The 18,724-nt window shown below is 60.0% G+C and overlaps 2 protein-coding genes across 4 annotated transcripts; one reads left to right on the top strand and one right to left on the bottom strand.

Annotated features, from left to right (window-relative positions):
- Positions 1 to 494: 494 nt before the first annotated feature.
- CRTAC1 (cartilage acidic protein 1) lies at positions 495 to 13,908 on the top strand. Of its 3 annotated transcripts, none has more exons than XM_071563982.1 (16): positions 495 to 597; positions 4,310 to 4,506; positions 5,709 to 5,905; positions 6,826 to 6,956; positions 7,573 to 7,729; positions 8,325 to 8,459; positions 8,744 to 8,889; positions 9,080 to 9,216; positions 9,870 to 9,952; positions 10,359 to 10,459; positions 10,544 to 10,712; positions 11,173 to 11,318; positions 11,435 to 11,477; positions 11,942 to 12,085; positions 13,205 to 13,330; positions 13,698 to 13,908. In XM_071563982.1, the coding sequence occupies exons 1-16, from the start codon at positions 553 to 555 to the stop codon at positions 13,898 to 13,900; spliced, it is 2,160 nt and encodes a 719-aa protein (XP_071420083.1). In that variant the 5' UTR covers positions 495 to 552; the 3' UTR covers positions 13,901 to 13,908. The 3 variants fall into 3 exon arrangements, with proteins under 3 accessions (XP_071420083.1, XP_071420085.1, XP_071420084.1); XM_071563983.1 differs by having other exon boundaries at positions 518 to 597; positions 4,299 to 4,506; XM_071563984.1 differs by lacking the exons at positions 13,205 to 13,330; positions 13,698 to 13,908 and adding an exon at positions 12,314 to 12,676.
- Positions 13,909 to 14,146: 238 nt separating this feature from the next.
- GOLGA7B (golgin A7 family member B) lies at positions 14,147 to 18,136 on the bottom strand. Its single transcript, XM_071563985.1, has 5 exons — positions 17,716 to 18,136; positions 16,519 to 16,644; positions 15,974 to 16,126; positions 15,724 to 15,825; positions 14,147 to 15,608 (listed from the first exon to the last, which is right to left on the bottom strand). Exons 1-5 carry the CDS (start codon positions 17,725 to 17,727, stop codon positions 15,504 to 15,506), a joined length of 498 nt encoding a protein of 165 aa, XP_071420086.1. The 5' UTR covers positions 17,728 to 18,136; the 3' UTR covers positions 14,147 to 15,503.
- Positions 18,137 to 18,724: the final 588 nt, after the last annotated feature.

Genomic DNA, 18,724 nt, shown 5'->3' with positions numbered 1-18,724 from the left:
TAGTTTAAAACCATTCTTCCTTGTCCTACCAAGGACATAGTGTTCCACTACGGGGTTGCTTAGCTCCATTCTTTTGCCCACTCCTGTGTCCAACCCTCGCCGCCTCCAAGTTGGGGCAGGTCCCTGGCTCTGCTCGCCCAATCGTCACAGCTGCGCCGTGCCCAGCCGTGCCTCGACTGCCCCTCACTCAGCACCCACGGGGTAACCGCAGCAAGCTGGGACACACCCCCACCTCCCCGCAGCTAGCCAGCTCCCCCGACGCGGCTCCGGGGTCCCGGGAAGCGACTCCCCGCACCTTCCGCAGCCCGGCACCGCTGGCGGCCCGGCGCCCGGGGCGATGCTCCCCAGTGTCCCCATCCAGTAGCAGCGCTGGGCCGGACCTCGCTGCGGGCGGCCCCACCCCGCGCTCCCCATTGGCAGCGGCGCCCCCCGCCCCGATCGCCGCCGCCGCCGCCCGCCCCTTCATAAAGCGCCGCGCGGGCCGAGCAGCCCCGTCGGGAGCCGGGAGCGGTGCAGCCGGAGGCGGGAGACGCGGCGAGGCGGCGGTGCGGGATGCGCTCCCGCCGCCACAGGGGCACCGGGCGGCCCCCCTGGCCCGTGAGTAGCGGTGCTGTTTTGCTGCTCCGTGAAGTTTCCCGGGGACTGAGGGGAGGGGAGGGGAGGGACGGCTTTCAACTCCGGCACGGTCACCGGCCCGGGTAGAAGTTGGTGAAGGGCGGAGCGGGACTGCAGACAAGAAGCTCCCCGCGGCGCGGAGGGGATGCAGGGTAGCGATGGAAGAATGCTGGGCTGGGGAGGACCGTGTTCAAGAGGCTGAAGCGGTGATGGGGAGTGTGAGATGCTAGGACTGGGAAGCGCTGGCAGAGGCAGCAGGATGGTGAACGGCAAGGGACAGCGCCTTTTTGTAGTGACATTTGGGCTTGGTCGTGAGCCTGAAGACGAGCTGGGGGAAGTGGGCAGAGGAGTCCAGCCATGTACCTGCCTGGGTGAGAAGGGGCTGGCTGTATGCTGGTGAGTTTAAGACCCAAGGACCTGGTGTCCCTTTAGTCTGAGCTCAGAGGCTAAGGTGACTGCTCATCTCCACACTGCATTAGCTGCTGCTGGCTGAGCCCCAGCCTGCCAGGTCCGGCACTGAGGAGTCCTGCATAGAAGGGACAGGCTCACAGCAGTGAGCAGACATAGCAGCAGACCTGGGCTCACGGGCTTTGGCTGGAGCAGAGGCACTGCAGGGTCTGGCTACTTGAGGCTGAGGTGCTGTGGATTGGACAGTTCTGGCACTCCTGGGCAGCCCAGCAGCAGAAGAAGAGGAGCTGCTGGGCCTGCGGGACATCTCCTGCCCATCCTCTGCCCTGGCAGGTACAGCTGTGACAGCCTAGAAATAGGAGGAATGGGAATATGATGCTACTGGGGCACATGCAGCATGATGGCATGAGGTGCTGTGATATCAACATGTTGTCGTTGCTTTGGGGTGCACTGAGGCCCTTGCTGCATGATGTCAAATGTCGTAGAGGTGCTGAAGGTGACTGCGGCCTGGGATGGGCTGTTGCTGCAGTGGTCAAGCATGACATCACTGGGGTGTGTGGTATGGAGGGCAGCAATGTCACAGTGGCATGCAAGATGGCGTGGCTGCACAGCAAGTCAACTCCCACCCTCCCCATGATGTGGACCAGGGGCTGTGGATGTGCAAGCCCCAAAACAGCACCTCCCCACTCATGATGAGGAGTCTGGGACACAACCACCTGCTTGTCATATGGCTCCCTTTCCAGTCCCATCCCACCCTCTTCACAGGACACTGTCAACCACAGCAGTGCATGGGGGCAGATGAGCACTCTGCACTGTGTCCCTGCCATGGACCAGCATGCTGCCCCTGTGTTGCTGGACTGCATGCATGCCTATGGCATCTGCCCACTGCCTCTACTCCTGCCTGGCACCTTGGCTTCTTGTTACCAAGTTTAGCCATACTAAGCAAGCACCCTGAGGTGCTGACCACAACTCCTGGTGTGACCTTGCCACCAGATGCCACAACACAAGCCAGGACATGTCTCTGCTGGGACAAAATAGACTGAGGTCTGCCCTGCATACAATCAGAACCCATTAGCCTCAAACCTCAAGTGGAGCTTCATGCTGGGGCCTTGGTGCTATAAGCAGCATGCTGGGAACCATGAGGCCTTTCTTCATGAAAAAGCTGGACCTCCCTCCCTCTTCCCAAAATGTCCTGGCTCTGGGCTGTACATCCCTTCCCCATGGCACCAAGCACCGGATCCACTGGGAAAAGCCTTTTGTCTCCAATCAAGAACATTGTTTTCCCCTGGAAAAGCTCCATCCAGCTTGGAGGGATTTCAGCTGCATCTGGATGAGGCAAAAGAATACCTGGGGAACAGGCCAAACTGTGGGGAGTGAGAGCTGGAGTGGGAGGAAAGAGAGGGAGAAGCTTGCCAGTAGCTTGGGGACAGCCACCCATTGCCTGGCTGTGGCTGGGAGTGAGGTGGCGCTGCTCACAGGGGCTCATGTGACACGCCTGCACTCATATGTCCCCAGTGTGGGTGGCTCTCCGACATGCTTACTTCAGTGAGCCCAGAGTGGGGCTGTGGCAAAGACTTCCCCTCCTCGCTGTCTGGCACTGCAAAGTGACACCCAGGGACTGTCCCATCCCTGTGCAACCCAACCCATCACATGTGTCTTGAATGGAACATCTACACCTGTGAAAGACTGAGACTCCTGCTCCAGACAGTATGGCAGAGTGATGGGCACAGTGCCCCAAGTCTGGCTGGATGGTGAAGAGCACAGAGGGCAGTTGGCTGTGCCTAGGTCTATGGGAGGGTGCAGGTCATGCCAGGAAGGGAATAGGAGCAGTACAGAGTAAAGCTGCAGACACACACACATATACCCCCTTGCAGCTGTGCCTGGGGTACAGATGGGGCTGGAGAGGAAAGGGAAGCAGGGCTGGTGCTCTAGGCATGCTGGGCAGTGGGGTTAAGGTTTCTTCTGCAGCTGGGTGACAGCCCCTTCCTGCCCAGCGAGGTGGGTCTGAAAGCTATTTGGTTGAGTCAGGGAGGCCTGGCCCCCCAGAAGAGCTTTGGGACCATTCTTATCCCCAGAAGAGGCAGCAGCAGACTGTTCTCCACAACTTGGTAGGTTTGCCAGGATCTGGGGCACCTTCCCCTCCCCAGGGTGGGCATATGTGGTACCACACAGCTGCCACAGCTTCCTTTGCTTGGTGTCAGAATCCAGCAGCATGGGGAATCAGCTGAAAGAGAGTTAACCCCTGTATCCATGTCAGCTTTGGGGGAGTTTATTCCTGGCTGGAGAGGACAGCCCTGCCCAAGGGGATGTCATAGTCACATGAAGCAGCATCCCCCACCTTGATGGCCAGATGCCCCAGCCATCCCTTCAGTTTGCAAAAACAGGACAGCTGGAACACTGGTATATAGGTTCATGCCCATCACCTGGAGGGACATAGCTCTTTGCTGTGCTCTTCCTGTCTGGAGAGGATTGCCTAGCCTGGAACAAGGGATGGCCCTCCTGAGTGCCACCTTGCTCATCACCTGTGCTACAGCCAGGTCAGAGGCAGCTCCAAAATCTCTGCAGCCTTGCCAGCAGTGCTGGCAGACACTGTCCTCCGCAGTCCAGGTTAATTGAGCCTCTCCTCCCAGTCTCCCATTCCTACCAGCATCTCCTCCTCAAGGCCACATTCCTGTGTAGAAACCGTCCCTGGTCAAGCTGGAAGGAGCTCACCTTGCAGAGGTACTTGGAGCAACAGTGCCAACAGGATGGAGAAAGTGAGGCACACAGGAATCACCTGGCAGAGTATCCCCATGTTTTCCCCATGGGTTTCCCTAGTTCTGGAAGACCCACTGAACAAAGAACAAGTTCCTCAGTCCAGTGAATGGCTGCTTCCTCTCGTCTTGCCAAAGGAACAGTGATTGGCATTGTGATTTGCCAGGAATTTGGATGCCAGCAGTCCCTTTGGGCAGAGCAAGCTTTGTCAACACTCCACAGCCCTCCTTCTGCCTCCCCAGTCCCTCCCATGGGATGGGCTCCCAAGGCTGGACTCCTGTTCAGCTCCCTCTTGCTGGGGTACAATCTTGTCCCGGTAAAGCCCAGAGAGTGAGCACCCAGAGAGGTCTGTGCATGGGGATGCCAGAGCTGTGGCAGTGCCTAGGGTCGTGGGGCAAGTGGTATGGCACAGGTTGGGATGGAGTGGCATGAGGTGGAAAGAGAGTGTCTCCTATGCAAGGGCGATGGGGCTGCTTGGGCACTGTGGAGCAGGGTCTCCTTCTGGAGCTGATGGGCTGCAGGTCTCTCCCAGGTGTCCAGGATGCTGGCACTGTGCCTGTTGTCCCTGGCCTGGCTCAGCGAGGGCTTTCAACGCAACGAGCCCATGTTCACCGCCGTCACCCACCGCCTCCTCCCGCCTGACTATGACAGCAATCCAACCCAGCTCAACTATGGTGTGGCTGTCACCGACCTGGATGCTGATGGTGACTTCGAGATTGTGGTGGCAGGGTGAGTGGTGCACCTAGTACCTCAGTGACAACAGGACCTAGTGGCCCTGCAGGGCCAGGAATTCCTTCCTCTTCCATGGGCTTGTGAGTGGCTGGGGGGCTGTGCACAAAGTGGAGGGGGTGGGGGGGGGGTGGTTTGCATGCACCCACTAGTGCGTGCGTGTGCGCACGCATGTGTGCTGGCCCACACAGTGTGTTGATGCCAGCTGAGTGCCTGTGTAGAACCATGTGAGTGCCCCCATCAGTCCCTCCTCTGGGGCAGTGGCTGCTACCCAGGATTCGGGGTCTACCCTGCAGTGCAGAGCCAGTGTGTCCCCAAGCTGTCTCAGCTCTTCTGACAGGACTCAGCGCTCTCTGGAGATTCAGTTAATTGGCTGGAGGTTTTTTATAGCCCTTTAGTGGAGTGATAGCTGGGAAGGGCTGGCAGAAGCTGGAGAGCCAGGGAGCCGTGTGCTCTGCTGCCAGTGCCCAAGTGAGGCTGGACGCAGAACAGGGACCATGGTGCAGGCTCTGTGTGTGTGTACTGGCATTGCTGTGAGCTACTACTACAGGATGTCTGTGTAAACACCACCACTGTCATCCCCAAATAAGGTTTGCACGCACAAGTGTGCCCACCTGGAGGGTGTCCCTTACCCCTCTGGCTCCCATCCAGTGGGATGGAAGCACTGTGGTGGCAGTCAGAGTCTAGCCCTTGCTGCTGCTCTGAATGTCACTCTGAGGCAGGAAACCATGGGCAGCACTGGGGACCCCAGAGGGGTCTGGGCCACCACTCACAGCCATGCTAAATCAAGAAGCAAGCTGGGGTTTTGTATGCGGTTGTGAAGCCCATTGTATAACTTGTTTACGGGTGCATCCGGCAGGAGTGGGTGGGGAGCCAGTGGGACACACCATGCTGGGAGGATTTGGCCTGCATACTGGTTTCTCTGCTCTGGGAAAGGGCTGCATGCAGGGACCTGCACCCCATCCTGCCCTGCTGACTGCCTGGCCCTTGTTGCTGCTCTGGTGTTACCTGTGGTACACAGGCCAGGTAGTTATGGGATACCTGACGGAGTCCTTGGCCTCCACAGTCCATGCAGGTCTCTGCAGTGCCCATCATGGGGGAAAAAATCCAACTTTACACCCAGTGTACCCCCAGAGGTGGGTCAAGGGCTTTCATCCTGTCCCTAAGCCTCAGGAAGCCATCACCCCTGCTCACACTCACAGGTACAATGGCCCCAACCTGGTGCTGAAGTATGACAAGGCGCAGGGACGGCTTGTGAATGTGGCAGAGGATGAGCGAGGCTCTCCCTACTATGCACTACGGGACCGGCAGGGCAATGCCATTGGCGTGACAGCCTGTGACATCGATGGCGATGGCCGAGAGGAAATCTACTTCCTCAACACCAACAATGCCTTCTCTGGTGAGTCCCAGTGGCAGCCATGCCCCAGCCACGGGGGGAGCACGCAGCATGACTGCCCACGACCTTCGGTGCATGAGGGATGTGTGCGGGCTGGAGTTAATTTCTCACTTGAGTGGCTCCATTGATTGATGGCAGCATGGGTGGGACACTGAGCCCAGCCACCCACCGAGTCAGCACTTCCAGCTGCCCATTGCCCTCCTGGCAGCACCACAAGAGGAATGGAAGCTGCCCTACTACCCCCAGGGCTGTCCTGCCACAGGGACTCTGCACTGCAAATCCTAGCTGTGCCCTGCAGCAGTTGTGCCCCTTTGCCTCATGGCTCTCCTGTGCCAAATGAAGCGAGTCAGGTCTAATCCTGCCCTACTGGTGCTGTCCCAGTTTCTGGCATGCCTGTCATGGAGACAAGACCTAAGTGCCCTGGTCTGGCACTGGGAATCCCCAGAGCTCCCTGGCTTGGTGCTCCAGCCCAGCTCTGTCCTGTGTCCCTGACCTCCAGGCAGCAGATCTGTCTTCCTGATGCTCCTAATTACCCGAGCTGGCGGTGGCTGCCGGCACACCTGTCCCTAAATCAGGTGCTGCCATCAGTGCTGTCACAAGCAGTGCAGTTCACTGCCTGCGCCTGGCACTGAATTGATTCTTTTTTTTTCCCCTTTATCTTTGTGGTGGTGATCTACAGGCCTGCACTCCATTGGGACACATTTTACCTTAATGAGTTGACTCTTCTGTGTGTCTCCCAGTGACCCTTAAGGATCATGGGGGGCTTTCCAGCATTCTGTGGCACTGTAGGGGACTGTGGGGGACAGCAGAAGTTTGGGATGCTCTGGGAAAAGTGTATCTCTTCCATAGGCTCCCCTGCTGCAGGACACCCTTCTCGTGAGGAGGTGGGATGCTGCAGCCTGCTGACCCATGTCCCCCTCCAGGCATGGCCACCTACACAGACAAACTCTTCAAGCTCCGCAATGGGCACTGGGAGGACATCCTAAGTGATGAGGTGAACCGGGAAGTGGCCAACCGCTTTGCTGGGCGTTCTGTTGCCTGCGTGGACCGGACGGTGAGCAGGCAGGGCTCTACAGTCAGGGGCATCTCTGCTCCCTTCCCACCCCTAGTGTCCCTCCAGTGGAGTCCTGGGGGACCACTCCCTTGCCAGCCCTATCCCACCCCCCACTGGGGCTGCGTTGCCCCCCAGCAGCTTGTGACTGGCAAAGCTGTCAACTCCCCTAGCCATGGGACTGTGGATACCTGCCCACATGGTTGCTACCAGCTGATAAACATGCCCGTCAAAGTGATTTATGTTCCTGTCACCTGCTCTTTCTTCTTCCTCCTCCTCCAGTGGTTAGTTTCCAAATGATTATCACTAAATCAGGGTGCAGCTGCTGCATGGGACAAGGAGGGAGGTGGAGACTAGGAGGACGTGGCACACCGGAGATGCTGGGGGGTGTCATGCCCCATGCCAGCACTGTAAGCCTGTGAACCAGAGAGCTACTGGAGGCACTGGGGCTCATACCCACTCCCAGGGTGCTTTTTGCCATGGGCTTTGCAGAGCTCTTGCCCAGTACACAGTAGCCTGCTCCCATGGAGCAATGAGAGCATCCACAGCAGGGATCCTGTGGTCCCCGTGGAGGTGGGTTTTTGGTAGGTGGGTGCTGAGATGGTGCTGCCGGCTGCAGGGCTCCGGCAGGTACTCCATCTACATCGCCAACTATGCCAGCGGCAATGTGGGCCCCCATGCCCTGATTGAGATGGATGTGGCTGCCAGTGACCCTGCCCGTGGTGTCGTGGTGCTGGTGGACGTGGCTGCCCAGGCTGGCGTCAGCAAGTACACAGGTATCCGGCTGCTGTGGCCCTGTGATGGGGACGGGACACTGCTGGGCATGAGCGTGGGACCGCGCTGTGGCAGAGTGGTGCAGCCAGAGATCCGTACCCTGTGTTGGGCTGCCTGACTGCCCCATCTAGTGGCAGTCCCATGGCCCATGGAAGGGATCACGGCTACGGGATGCACACCTGGCAGGACCCCGCTCCCCACCAGCACTTGTACTTATACTTTCAGAGCTTGCAGCATCCACAGGGCAGGCAATACATGGGGATGTAGGCAAAGGAGCAGGGCAGTGGGGTGTGTGCCAGCAGGTGCCCCATGCTGCCCCACTGCTGCAGGGACCACTGCTTTCCCCAGTGGTAAATTGTCACTAATTAGGAGTGTTGTCACCATGGCGATGGCAGTGATTAGGGTTGGGAGTGACATAAGCGGCTCCCAGGCGCAATTATCTTCTGATGAGAGGGATTGGAGGTGGGCAAGGAGGGACACCGAGAGTGGGAAGAAGGGGAGGGGCTGGGAGCAGTGGATGGGCAACACTGGGGGAACATGAGGACCACTAAGTCCTCTGGGGCAGCTGTCCCCTCACCGCCGGGCTTCTGTCCCCAGGGGGCCGTGGGGTGGCTGTGGGCCCCATCCTGAGCGACAGCGCTTCTGACATATTCTGCGGTAATGAGAACAGCCCCAATTTCCTCTTCCACAACTGGGGGGACGGCACATACAGGGACGTGGCGGCTGCTGTGGGTGAGTAGGAGGACCCAGGGGGAGCACCCAGATTCTGGGTACCTCGGGGTAGGGCTGGCTCTGCCTGTCTCTGCCTGCCCAGGATGAGTGCATGGTGGCTGGACAGCCCTGGAGACCAAGAGTGCCAGTGACCACTGGGCAGGGGCTGAGGTGCAGCAGGCCATCCGTTAGCACAGGGTTTCAGCCCTGTGCATGGGGACTGTGGGGAATATTCTGGGAGGCATCCTGGGAGAAGGAGGCAGGGAGAGGTTCCTGTCTCCCCCTGTCTGCTTGTGGTTCCCCAGGGCTGGATGATCCCTACCAGCATGGACGCGGTGTGGCGCTGGCTGACTTCAACCGTGATGGCCGAGTGGACATTGTCTATGGGAACTGGAATGGGCCACACCGCCTCTACCTGCAGAGTGGAGCCCCTGGGCGTGTCCGATTCCGGGTGAGGGCTGGGGTTAAGACCCCCACACTGATGGCTTTGCCTCTGGGCCACCTTGGCCAGGAGACCTGACTTCATCTTGAGTTGTTCTTGAGCCCCAATTCCCAGTGCAGAGGGGACCCAGCATACCAAAGCAGGACCCAATGTCCTGCTTCCTGTGCCTATTGTCATGCTGTACCCGTGCCCCATGCAGGACATTGCCACGCCCAAGTTTTCCATGCCATCCCCTGTCCGCACCGTCATTGCAGCCGACTTCGACAATGACCAGGAGCTGGAGGTTTTCTTCAACAACATCGCTTACCGTGGCTCCTCCGCCAACCGTCTCTTCCGGTAGGAGCCCAGAGGGGCAGGGAGCCTGCACCCTGCTCTGGGAGTCGAGCAGCACTCACAGCACAGCCAGGCTCACGGGGCTCCTCTCCGGCAGTGCCACGACTCGGGCTCAGCTAATGAAAGACACCGTGACTGAGCCCTTCCCAGCATCATTACCAGCTGCTGCGATCGTGCCTACAGCAGCCCCTGGGGTCCCCAGCACTGCTGATTAACAGCCATATGGAAGCTTGTTCATGGCTCCTGTTAATTGTGGGGGTCAATTCCTCATTACTGTTGTGTAGCACCTCCTTGCCGGGTCTGCAGGGTGGTGGGAGCTGGTTGGCTACCTGTGCTTGCACCTATAGGTGGGTGGAGGGCAGTGGCTTTGCAATGAGCCCTTTGGAGGCATCTCCTGGTCCCAGAGGGATGCACCAATGTTTGGATATGGTGTTGCTACTCTGCAGTTAAGAATCACAAGCTTTCATGAAATTTCTGTTGCCCCTGCATTGAGTGGGGACCTGCCAACAGGCAGGGGACAGTCACATCCCTCATCCACACTGCATAGCCACCACGATGTCACCTCGGCCATGATTCTGTGGGAGGGCTTAGACACTGCCCAGGAAGATTCTGAGGACTGCAGAGGCTGGCATTAATACCCTGTGTGTGCTTGGCAGGCTTATCCGCAGGGAACACTCAGACCCCATCGTGGAAGAGCTGAATCCGGGGGATGCACTGGAGCCCGAGGGACGGGGCACGGGTGGGTCTCCCTGGCTCTGGCGGTGGAGGTCCATGTGCCACAGCACTGCCTGGGGATGCTGCATGCCTGGCTGAGCCACCACCAGAAGGCTGGAACTCCCATTATCCAGGAATGGCCACGTTCTTTCTCCCTTCACCCATACCCAGCTAACCTCTGCATTTGGGAGGGGGCAAGGCAGCTTCCTGTGTCCCACAGCCCTACAGGCTCTGCCTGTCTCCTCCACTGCCCAGGTGCTGACACACCTGATTGCAAAATGCTACCCACATTGGAGTCACCCCATCTTCCCTATTACTTCTGCATGGCCTGGAATGCTGCTGTTTCCTGTGGAAGGCCACACCAGCAGCAGGGTGTAGTTCTAGAAGATATGAGGCCAGGCTGCAGGCAAGACATGATCCTGTCCTTGCAGGAGGTGCAGTGACAGATTTTGATGGTGATGGGATGCTGGATCTCATCCTATCCCACGGTGAGTCCATGGCACAGCCAATTTCCATCTTCAAAGCCACCCAGGTGAGTCAAGCAAAGGGTCTTTATGTTGTCCCCATCCCTTCTGTCTCTCCCAGCTCAGTCTCCCTCCTCTCTCCTCCTTTGCAGGGCACCAGCAACAACTGGCTACGAGTCATTCCCCGCACCCGCTTCGGGGCCTTTGCACGGGGAGCCAAGGTGGTGCTGTTCACGCGGCGCAGTGGGGCCCACCTGCGCATCATCGACGGTGGTTCAGGGTATCTCTGCGAGATGGAGCCTGTGGCGCACTTCGGACTGGGTGAGACAGGTGGCCAAGGGGTTGCCTTCACCCCAGTCCTGCCCTGGCACTCCCCTGGGCAGGGACAATGTTTGCTGTCCTGCAGGACAGTAGTGATCCACACCTTTCACCTTGGCTATGGTGGGCTCAGCAACTGCAACTCTGCTGTGAGGGGCAGATGCCCATTCTTCCACCCCTTGCCAGCTGCTTTGCTCAGACACTAGGGCTTTCCCTCCCTTTTAACCCTCCCCTGCCTCAGCATGGCCAGCAGCCAATCCCTCAGGGGTCCCTTGGCAGATCATCCCATTGTCCCCACCTACATCCCTCAGACTACGTCCATGTACATGGATGGACAAACCTGAGGTCAGCCTTAGGGAGCAAGGGAAGCTTTTGCCCTTCCCATCTCTACCACCCCACTGGCCTCCTTTCAGCCCCTGCCCACCCCAGAGACCCCCCCCTTTGATGGGCTGCCCGCCTGCAGGGCATGATGAAGCCAGCAGCCTGGAGGTGACCTGGCCAGATGGCCGTGTGGTGTCACGAGCTGTGGCCAGCAGCGAGACCAACTCTGTCCTGGAGATCCCCTACCCCCTGGATGCAGAGGAGCCACTCATGCCTGCCCTGCTGGAGGTGAGGCCTACGTGTGGGTGCAGGGCAGGAACAAGGGGTTGAGCTCTGCTGGCTCAGTGGCTGCCCAGGGCTGATTTCTCCCCATCCTGGCGGTCTTTGCTTCTCCCCAAATGCAGTGTGGGCAGGGATTCTCCCAGCACGAGAATGGACGCTGTGTAGGTGAGTGGCTGCTGGGAGCACAGGTGTGTCTGCACCGGGAATGCTGCAGCATGGCCCTTAGAGGGACATAGGGGCAGCATTCTGCAATGGGGAGATTGCTGCCTGACACCTCAGTGGCTCAGTGCCAGGTACAGCTGTCTGGTGTGTGGCCCAGGAACAGGGCAGCAGTATGGCTTCAGAGGGGGACCATGGTGGCACACGGAGCAGTGAGAGTGCTGTGCTGGGATGGGAGGCATGGCTGGCATGTGGCAGACATTGTGCTAGAGCCATGAGCAATGAAGGGGCAGCAGAGATGCAGCAAGGTGGTTGTGGCCATGCTGTGAACCTCCTGGGCAGTAGGCATGGGTTATGCATGGCTACCACTGGGGTGATCATCCAGCATGTATATGGGGAACTGGAGGGGCCATGGCTGGCAGCCCCAAGGTCTCTGCCCAGCTATCTAAGGCTTAAGGACCTTCTTGCAGACACAAATGAGTGCACTGAGTTCCCCTTTGTCTGTCCCCGGGACAAGCCTGTCTGCATCAACACCTATGGCGGGTACCGCTGCCGCAGCAACAAACGCTGCAGCCGGGGCTTTGAGCCCAATGAGGATGGCACAGCTTGCGTGGGTGAGTGATGGTTGGGACACCCTGACCTTGTGTCAGCTGGCAGCAGCCCCAAGGCACCACCTTGGGAAGGTGCTGCACCCCTGATAAAGGCCTAGCCACATCCTGCAACCCGTCAGGTGGCTGCCCAGCCACTTCCACCCTGGCTCTGCATCTTCCTGTGCCTCACACTGAATCACCACTGACTACCCTTTTCTTTCTTTCTTGGTCCTTCTCTCCTTCTCTGTGTAGCTCAAGTGGCCTTTTTTGGGGGATACCCCTCTGCCGGGAGCTGGCCTGGGCTCCCCCACAGTGCCCTCCTCCCTCTAGTCCTTGGACTCTGCCTTTGCCTCTATGCACTTTAACCTCTGCCTGTAACATGCTAGAGCAGCCTTGGTGGAAGGACCGGCTGGCTTCTGCCTGTCTCTCTCCATGTCAAACTGCCCTGGAAGTGCTGATTGTGACCTATCAGGGTGACCTGCAGTGGGATGGGCACGGACCTGGCTGTCCCATGTACCGTCTCTGGGGAAGCAGCCCTGGGGCAGTGCAGCAGCACCCCTTCCCCAGCACCCCCCTTCCCCAGTGCTGCTCCTGCCATGCTGGCAACTCCCAGGTGGTTGCTTGCTCCGTCGCCTTGATACTGTACCATGTGCCTGCTGGTTTGGCCTGCGACGTGTGTGCTTTGCCTGTCCCCTCCTCGGTGGTGGGGACTACCTCCCCAGCCCTGGCAGAGGAGAGTCTCCCCAGTCCTGCAGGGGCAGGACCCTCCTGGTCTGTTTTTAAACGTATTGACCCTACTGTTTGGAGTTGGACCCTGCTTAGTCTTCCAGCCCTTCTCCTGAAGAACACCCAAATAAACTATATCCCATCTATTAACCTGTCCTGCTGAGCTGTGTGGGACAGGACTGTACTCATGCTTCTGCCCACCCTGCTCTTGGGCTGCAGGGCGAGGGAGCTCAAGGTGGGGAGCATCCCCACCATGCCCCAGCTCTCCCTGCTCCAGGGCTGGGAGCTGTCTGGAGGGTGATGGTGAGCCCGGGCAGCTCTGCACTAGGGACACAGCCAAATGTGCAGCAATGGAGGGGCTGTGCTGCCTTCTCCTGTTCTGCTGTAACCCCATGCTGCTCTCTTCCCCACCACTAGACATCGGCAAGTGTGCTCAGGGCTTGCACAACTGCAGCCAGCTTTGCACTAACACCCCTGGGGCACACACCTACCGCTGCCACCCAGGCTTCCACCCACTTGATCCTGCTGCCAGCCAGTGCCTGGGTGAGTACATGCAGGCAGTAGCTGGCCGCCCACCCATGGTGCCCAGCCACCTCCTGCTGCTGCCTAGTGCAGTCATGCTGCCCTGTGTTCAGAAATACTGTTTCCTGGGGTGACCACTTGTGCTCACAGCCCTGGACCTAGTGGGTGGGATGGACAGACTGTGGCTGTGCAGGAGTTTGTAGAATGAGGAGGCATCTGCCACCCAGCAGCCTTGGAGACAAGCAGGGCAGGACCACCTGCCTTCGTGTCCCAGGTTCACCCAGCCCTAGAGCTGCTCCCATCATGCAGCCTCCGCCCTTTGTCCTGCCCATGACAGACAATCCCTGTACCCTTGGCACTGCTCTGACCCTCTCCACTTCTTTCTCAGACATAGATGAGTGCCAGGCACAGCCTGGCCCCTGCAACCATATCTGCCACAACAGCCCTGGCTCCTTTCAGTGCCACTGTCACCATGGCTTCTCCCTGGGCAGCAGTGGGCGCTGCTGGTGGAACTGGCCTGCCCTGGCACAGCCAGCTGTCCCCTGCTCATCCCCAGCCCTGTGGCAGTTGCACCCAGTGCCAACTAAATAAATGCTTTCCTGCACTGGCTTCCTTGTGTGTCCCTGTCACTAGGGCCACATGACTGCTACACTGGTCTGTCCCTGTCCCCCCCCTAGGCTGCCCTATCCCTCCCCCTTATTTCCCCCATGCTCATCTTTCTTGTGAGGACCTATGCACACCAGTGTGATAAGGGATACCCAGCCTGACTTAGTGCCCCCCCAAAGTTGTCCTGCTCCCCCCTCTGGCACAAGAAGATGCAGGGCAGGCAGTGGGGAAGAAGCGTGGGGTTTATTGAGGAGGGTCTCCATGCAGGGGGGCTCCAGCAGGAATGTTGAGGCCAGAACCACCCCTCTCACCCATCATGACTGAGCCACAGGACCGAGTCCTTCCTCCAGGACTCCAGGAGCCAAGTGCCAGCTCGGTTCAGCCCTGCACTTGGACAGAAGTTGTCACGGTGCTGGATGTCACAGAAACTCTCTTTATTTCCCCTTATCTGACCCTAGACCATGAACCTCCCCATCCTGCAGCCAGGCCCAGGTGCCCCTCAGGGTCCCTGCTATAGGCCAGGGAAAGAATTGGAGTGCTGGTGATAGATGCATGCAGGACACGTGGGCAGGGGCGTTCTCAGCAGTGTGAGAGGAAAGGTCCTAGTGGAGCTGATCCACCAGGCACTGTCCCTGCATTGGGGCAGGTCATGGGGCAGAGCAGGCAGCGGGCTGCCCACAGCCAGGTACAGGCAGGCTCTGCCAGGACTGAGCAGGGAGCCTGTCTCACCCATGCCACAGCTCAGCCTCAACTATGCTGGGCCTTGCATGAACTTGTGGCACATGGCACAGGGGCAGGAGCCTGCCCACCACTGCATCTCCCTGCCCTGGACACTGGGCTGAGGTGCTTCCTGGGTCCAGCTGGGCAGGGCACTGGGTCAGGGAAGGAGCAGAAGCAAGTGCCCAGTGTCATGGCAGTGCTGAAGGGTGATGGCAAGGATGCACTGTCAGGTGGGTGAGGCCATGTGGTCAGGACTGGGGAGCAGCAACAGGCAGCATATGGGATAGGGCTGGGGCGAATGTATGGCACCATCATGCAAAAGAAGCGGCACCAAAGCTCTGCAGGCACCCTGCACAGTGGACACGCAGCAGCTGAGCCCATGCCGCAGCACCAAGAGCTGGGTGCCCCAAGGAGGGGGTGAAGCAAGTGCCTGTGGGCATGGGGCTAAAGTGTGCAACCCCTCCTTAGTGCTTCCTGGGGTTTTGTCAGTGCCACAGCTCCCCAGCACATGGCAACAGGGCACTGCCAGCTGGGGCTGCATGCAGCAGTGGAAGCTCCCTTTGCTTGGGGCAGGGGCAGCAGCACCAACAACGCAGGGGGCTGTGGGAGCCCCTTGGCAACAGTTTGGCTCAGTAGGAAGCACCTGGGATACCCCAGCACCAGCCCCTGCCCACAGTGGGTCTGAGCAGAGACAGACCCACTGTGGGGGGCACAGAGCAGATGGGGGTGGGCACCTCCATTGCGTAGCTCTGGCCTACCCCTTCCGCTCTCCCCTGGCTTAGAAGCGAGTGCTCTGGTAGTGCAGCCTGCGGAGCTCAGAGAGGCCACTGTCCCGGCAGTACGAGTCCCTGTAGGGACTCCCTGCCAGTCACCGGCCCCCCGCCCCGCCACCCCCACCACCGCTGCTGCTGCTGGAGCTGCCGCTGCTCGAGCTGCCGCTGCTGCACCGGTCCTCGTAGATGGAGATCTCAATCTGGGCCCTGCTAAGGATCATCAGTGAAATGTGCTAGCCCAATTGCCTGGCACTCACTCCCAGTGTCCTCCCCCCTTCTTGCCATCCTCCCAGCACCCTGCTGCCCAGAGGATACAACCCTCATGCCACGCTCCAGGGGATCAGTGAGCAGCAGCCCCCGTGGTGCATAGATCTTCTCGTTCTGGTCCTGGATATACTTGGAGATCTTCTTCAGTACCTGCCAGCACAGGGAGGGACACTCAGGGCCTGCCAGCAGTTCTGGCTGCTCTAGGCTCCATCCCCCCACTCCCTGTGCAATCCCTGAGCCATCCCTGTGCTCACTGCCAGACACACCCATCCCCAAGCCCTCACTTGCACTTCAGCACCTTCTCATAATGCGTTTCCATGCAGAGGAAGATGAAATAGGCAGTGGCACAGGCCAGGCACCCCTCCAGATACGAGCTGCCCCCAATCTTCTCCGCCTCAGCATAGAAGCCGTTCAGGGTTTTCACGGTTTCCTCAAAGAGTTGCCGCTCGATCTAGGACAGAAACCAGGGTGAAGAGGAATCTGGCCAGTGACTGATTCCCTGCACCCATGTCCCCAATTCTGGGGCGGAGGGGATCTGAGGAGCACTTAACTCTCTCCTCCCTGCCCAGTTGATGCCTCATCTTTCTGGCACCTGGCCAGCTCCCACCCAAGCCAAGACCTGCTGAGCCTGCAGCCTTCACCAGAGCCTCCCAGTCCCCTGTAGCACCCAAGTCCTTGCACAGCAGGCAAGGTAGCTGTGATTGCATGCACCCAGCAGCACTGGCTGGCCTAGGGCCATACAACACCCTGTGGAGGCCTCACGCCTCCAGAACCCACTCCCCTCTGCTCCCCTATAGGGCACCACCATATGTCCCCACACTGTCAGCATGTCAGGCTCCCTACCCGGCTCTCCAGCTCAGGGGGAAACTTTGTCTGGAACTGGCATGTGGTTCCGTCACTGTAATCCCGTTGCACAAAGACCTTGGTGGCCAAGGATGCGCTGCGCCGCAGCTCCTGCAGGCTGTGCACCTGGGGGCAATAGGTGAGACTGGGAGGCTGCAGCTGGGGGATACCACACATCCCTGCTGGAGAGCTGGAGGCCTGAAGAGCAGTGCAATTTCCCCAGTGTCAGGGGCTTCAGGATCCCACACCCCAGGGCAGGGAGTGCCCTAGCATGGTCTGTGTCATGCCATGAGCCCAGATCGGTGATGGAGATACAAGGCCAGGGGTGAGGAGAGGATGATGGCAGGCCCCGGCTCAGAGCATGGGCAAGTGTGTGTGCTCCCTGCCCCAGGCTGGTGTTAGGTCTCACCCTCACTGGTTCCTGCATGCATGAGTGTGTGATCACAGTGGGCCACTGCCCAGGGAGGGGTCAGCCAGCCCCTTGTCCTAAGCAGCAACCCAGAACACAGCCAACCCAGCAGCTCCAAGGCAGGAGAATGGGAGTGAGCCGAGCAGGAGCAGGGGCCAGGCAGGGGGGCTGCAGCAGTGGCACAGTGGGTGGGCAGGCTGCAGTGGGGCATCTGCAGGAAAAGGATCAGCAGCTCCAGCAGCGGGCGCTGAGCCCTGACTGCCGATGGGGTGTGAGATCCCACCTTAGCTGCCCAAGCTCTGGGTTGTGGGGCCACTTTGGTGGCTGGAAAAGGGAACCGGGTTGTGCCAAGGGCGGGTATCAGACCCCTCCCTGCACTTCCACTCGGTGACATGGGGCCAGAACCTGCTCTGTGCCCCACAAACCCTGACCCATGTGCCATACACGGCATCTGGGAGAGGCACGCCCAGTCCCACAGCCACCCCTCCTCCCGAGGCGCCCCAAACCAAACCCACGCTGCTCCCTCCAAGGGCGCACTGCACCCACCCTCCCCTCCTTCAGGCAACCCTGCGAACATAGACCCCTCGCAGCCCCCAGCGCCACACTCATCCGCCACCGACCCCAGCCCCACTTTGTCCTCCCGCAGCAGCGCACCCGTTGCGGAGCCCTCGCCCCGCCGCGCCCAGACAGCAGGTGGCGGAGAGCAGGGCAGAGCAGGGGTCTCCGCCACAGCCCGGCCCCGGGAGGTGCCGCCGCCGGGATGCCCCGCCGTGCCGCCGCGCACCCACCTCCGTGGCCATGGCGCGGTGGGCGCCGGGCCGGGCTGTGCCGTGCCGGAGGGACCGGAGCGGACCGCACCGGCGCGGCGCCGTCAGCGGGGCCGTGCGGAGGGGCCGGGCGCTGTCCGCGGTGCTGCCGAGCCGAGCGGCGGAGGCGGGCCCGGCCGCCCCGTGTGCGCAGCCGCCCGGTCCGCCGCGGCCCGCCCCGAGGCACCGGGGATGGGCGCCCGCTACTACCGGCACGGAGCCCCTGGAGGACGCGGCCCCGTTGCTGCGGACGGCGGTACCGGCTGCTCCGGGGCTGGCCCCGTAGATGAGCCGCAAGGGAGGGCAGCTGCTGCGAGTCCCGGGGGTCTGGCGGGGCGGGTACCGCAGCCCGGGTGCCTTCGGGATGCAGCTGTACGTCCCTGTGGAGCAACTTGGCTGCCAAGGGGGTGCTGCTGGAGGGAAGAGGGGGTGTGAGCAGCCGTGAGGCTGGAACTGCAATGATCTGCAGAGTCGATCCCACGTGGGGCTGGCAGTCCGCCGTGCCAAGGGCCCTGGTCTGAAGCTGTTTGTTTGCGAAGGAGTTGCAGCTGGCGCTGCGGTGGCAGCGCGGGCAGACATCAAAGAGCAGAGCGAACGAATTCCCTGTTATCTCTTCCTATTGACAGCTCAATTAGAGCCGGAGAAATGCCAAACGGGGAGAAGAGAGGCTCCCCCGAGGGGTGAAGGAGGGGGATGCTCCCAGCTGGCGCCGTGGTGAAGCGAGTGGGATGCAGTAGCTGGGCACAGGGCCCTCGGCAGGCAGGAGAGCAGCCAACCCCTCCCTCAGCACCTGGGCAATGCTAGAGACAGCATGGGGCCCTGCCAACATGTATGCTCTGAGAGTGAACACAGCTAACACACACAGCTAACACAGCTAACACAGTTAACACAAGAACATAGCTAACAGGAAAAACAGTGGACATGGACAGCATAGCTAACATAGCTAAGACACACAACTAGTACAGCGAACACAGCAAACACAGCATGGCCA

The sequence above is a fragment of the Pithys albifrons genome, chromosome 9, assembly GCF_047495875.1.
Source record: "Pithys albifrons albifrons isolate INPA30051 chromosome 9, PitAlb_v1, whole genome shotgun sequence".
NCBI lineage: Eukaryota > Metazoa > Chordata > Aves > Passeriformes > Thamnophilidae > Pithys > Pithys albifrons.
Note: the sequence above shows the minus strand (reverse complement) of the source record. Positions and strands in the feature narration are given on the sequence as shown.

Excerpts from the sequence above, each read along its gene's own strand:
- CRTAC1 (XM_071563982.1), top strand. The coding sequence starts at position 553 with ATGCGCTCCCGCCGCCACAGGGGCACCGGGCGGCCCCCCTGGCCC. Across the intron at positions 6,957-7,572 it reads TTGCCTGCGTGGACCGGACG|GGCTCCGGCAGGTACTCCAT; the intron begins GTGAGCAGGCAG and ends TGCCGGCTGCAG. Across the intron at positions 7,730-8,324 it reads TGGCGTCAGCAAGTACACAG|GGGGCCGTGGGGTGGCTGTG; the intron begins GTATCCGGCTGC and ends TTCTGTCCCCAG.
- GOLGA7B (XM_071563985.1), bottom strand. Across the intron at positions 16,127-16,518 it reads CCCCTGAGCTGGAGAGCCGG|ATCGAGCGGCAACTCTTTGA; the intron begins GTAGGGAGCCTG and ends TTTCTGTCCTAG. Across the intron at positions 15,609-15,723 it reads TGGAGCGTGGCATGAGGGTT|ATTGAGATCTCCATCTACGA; the intron begins GTATCCTCTGGG and ends AGCAGGGCCCAG.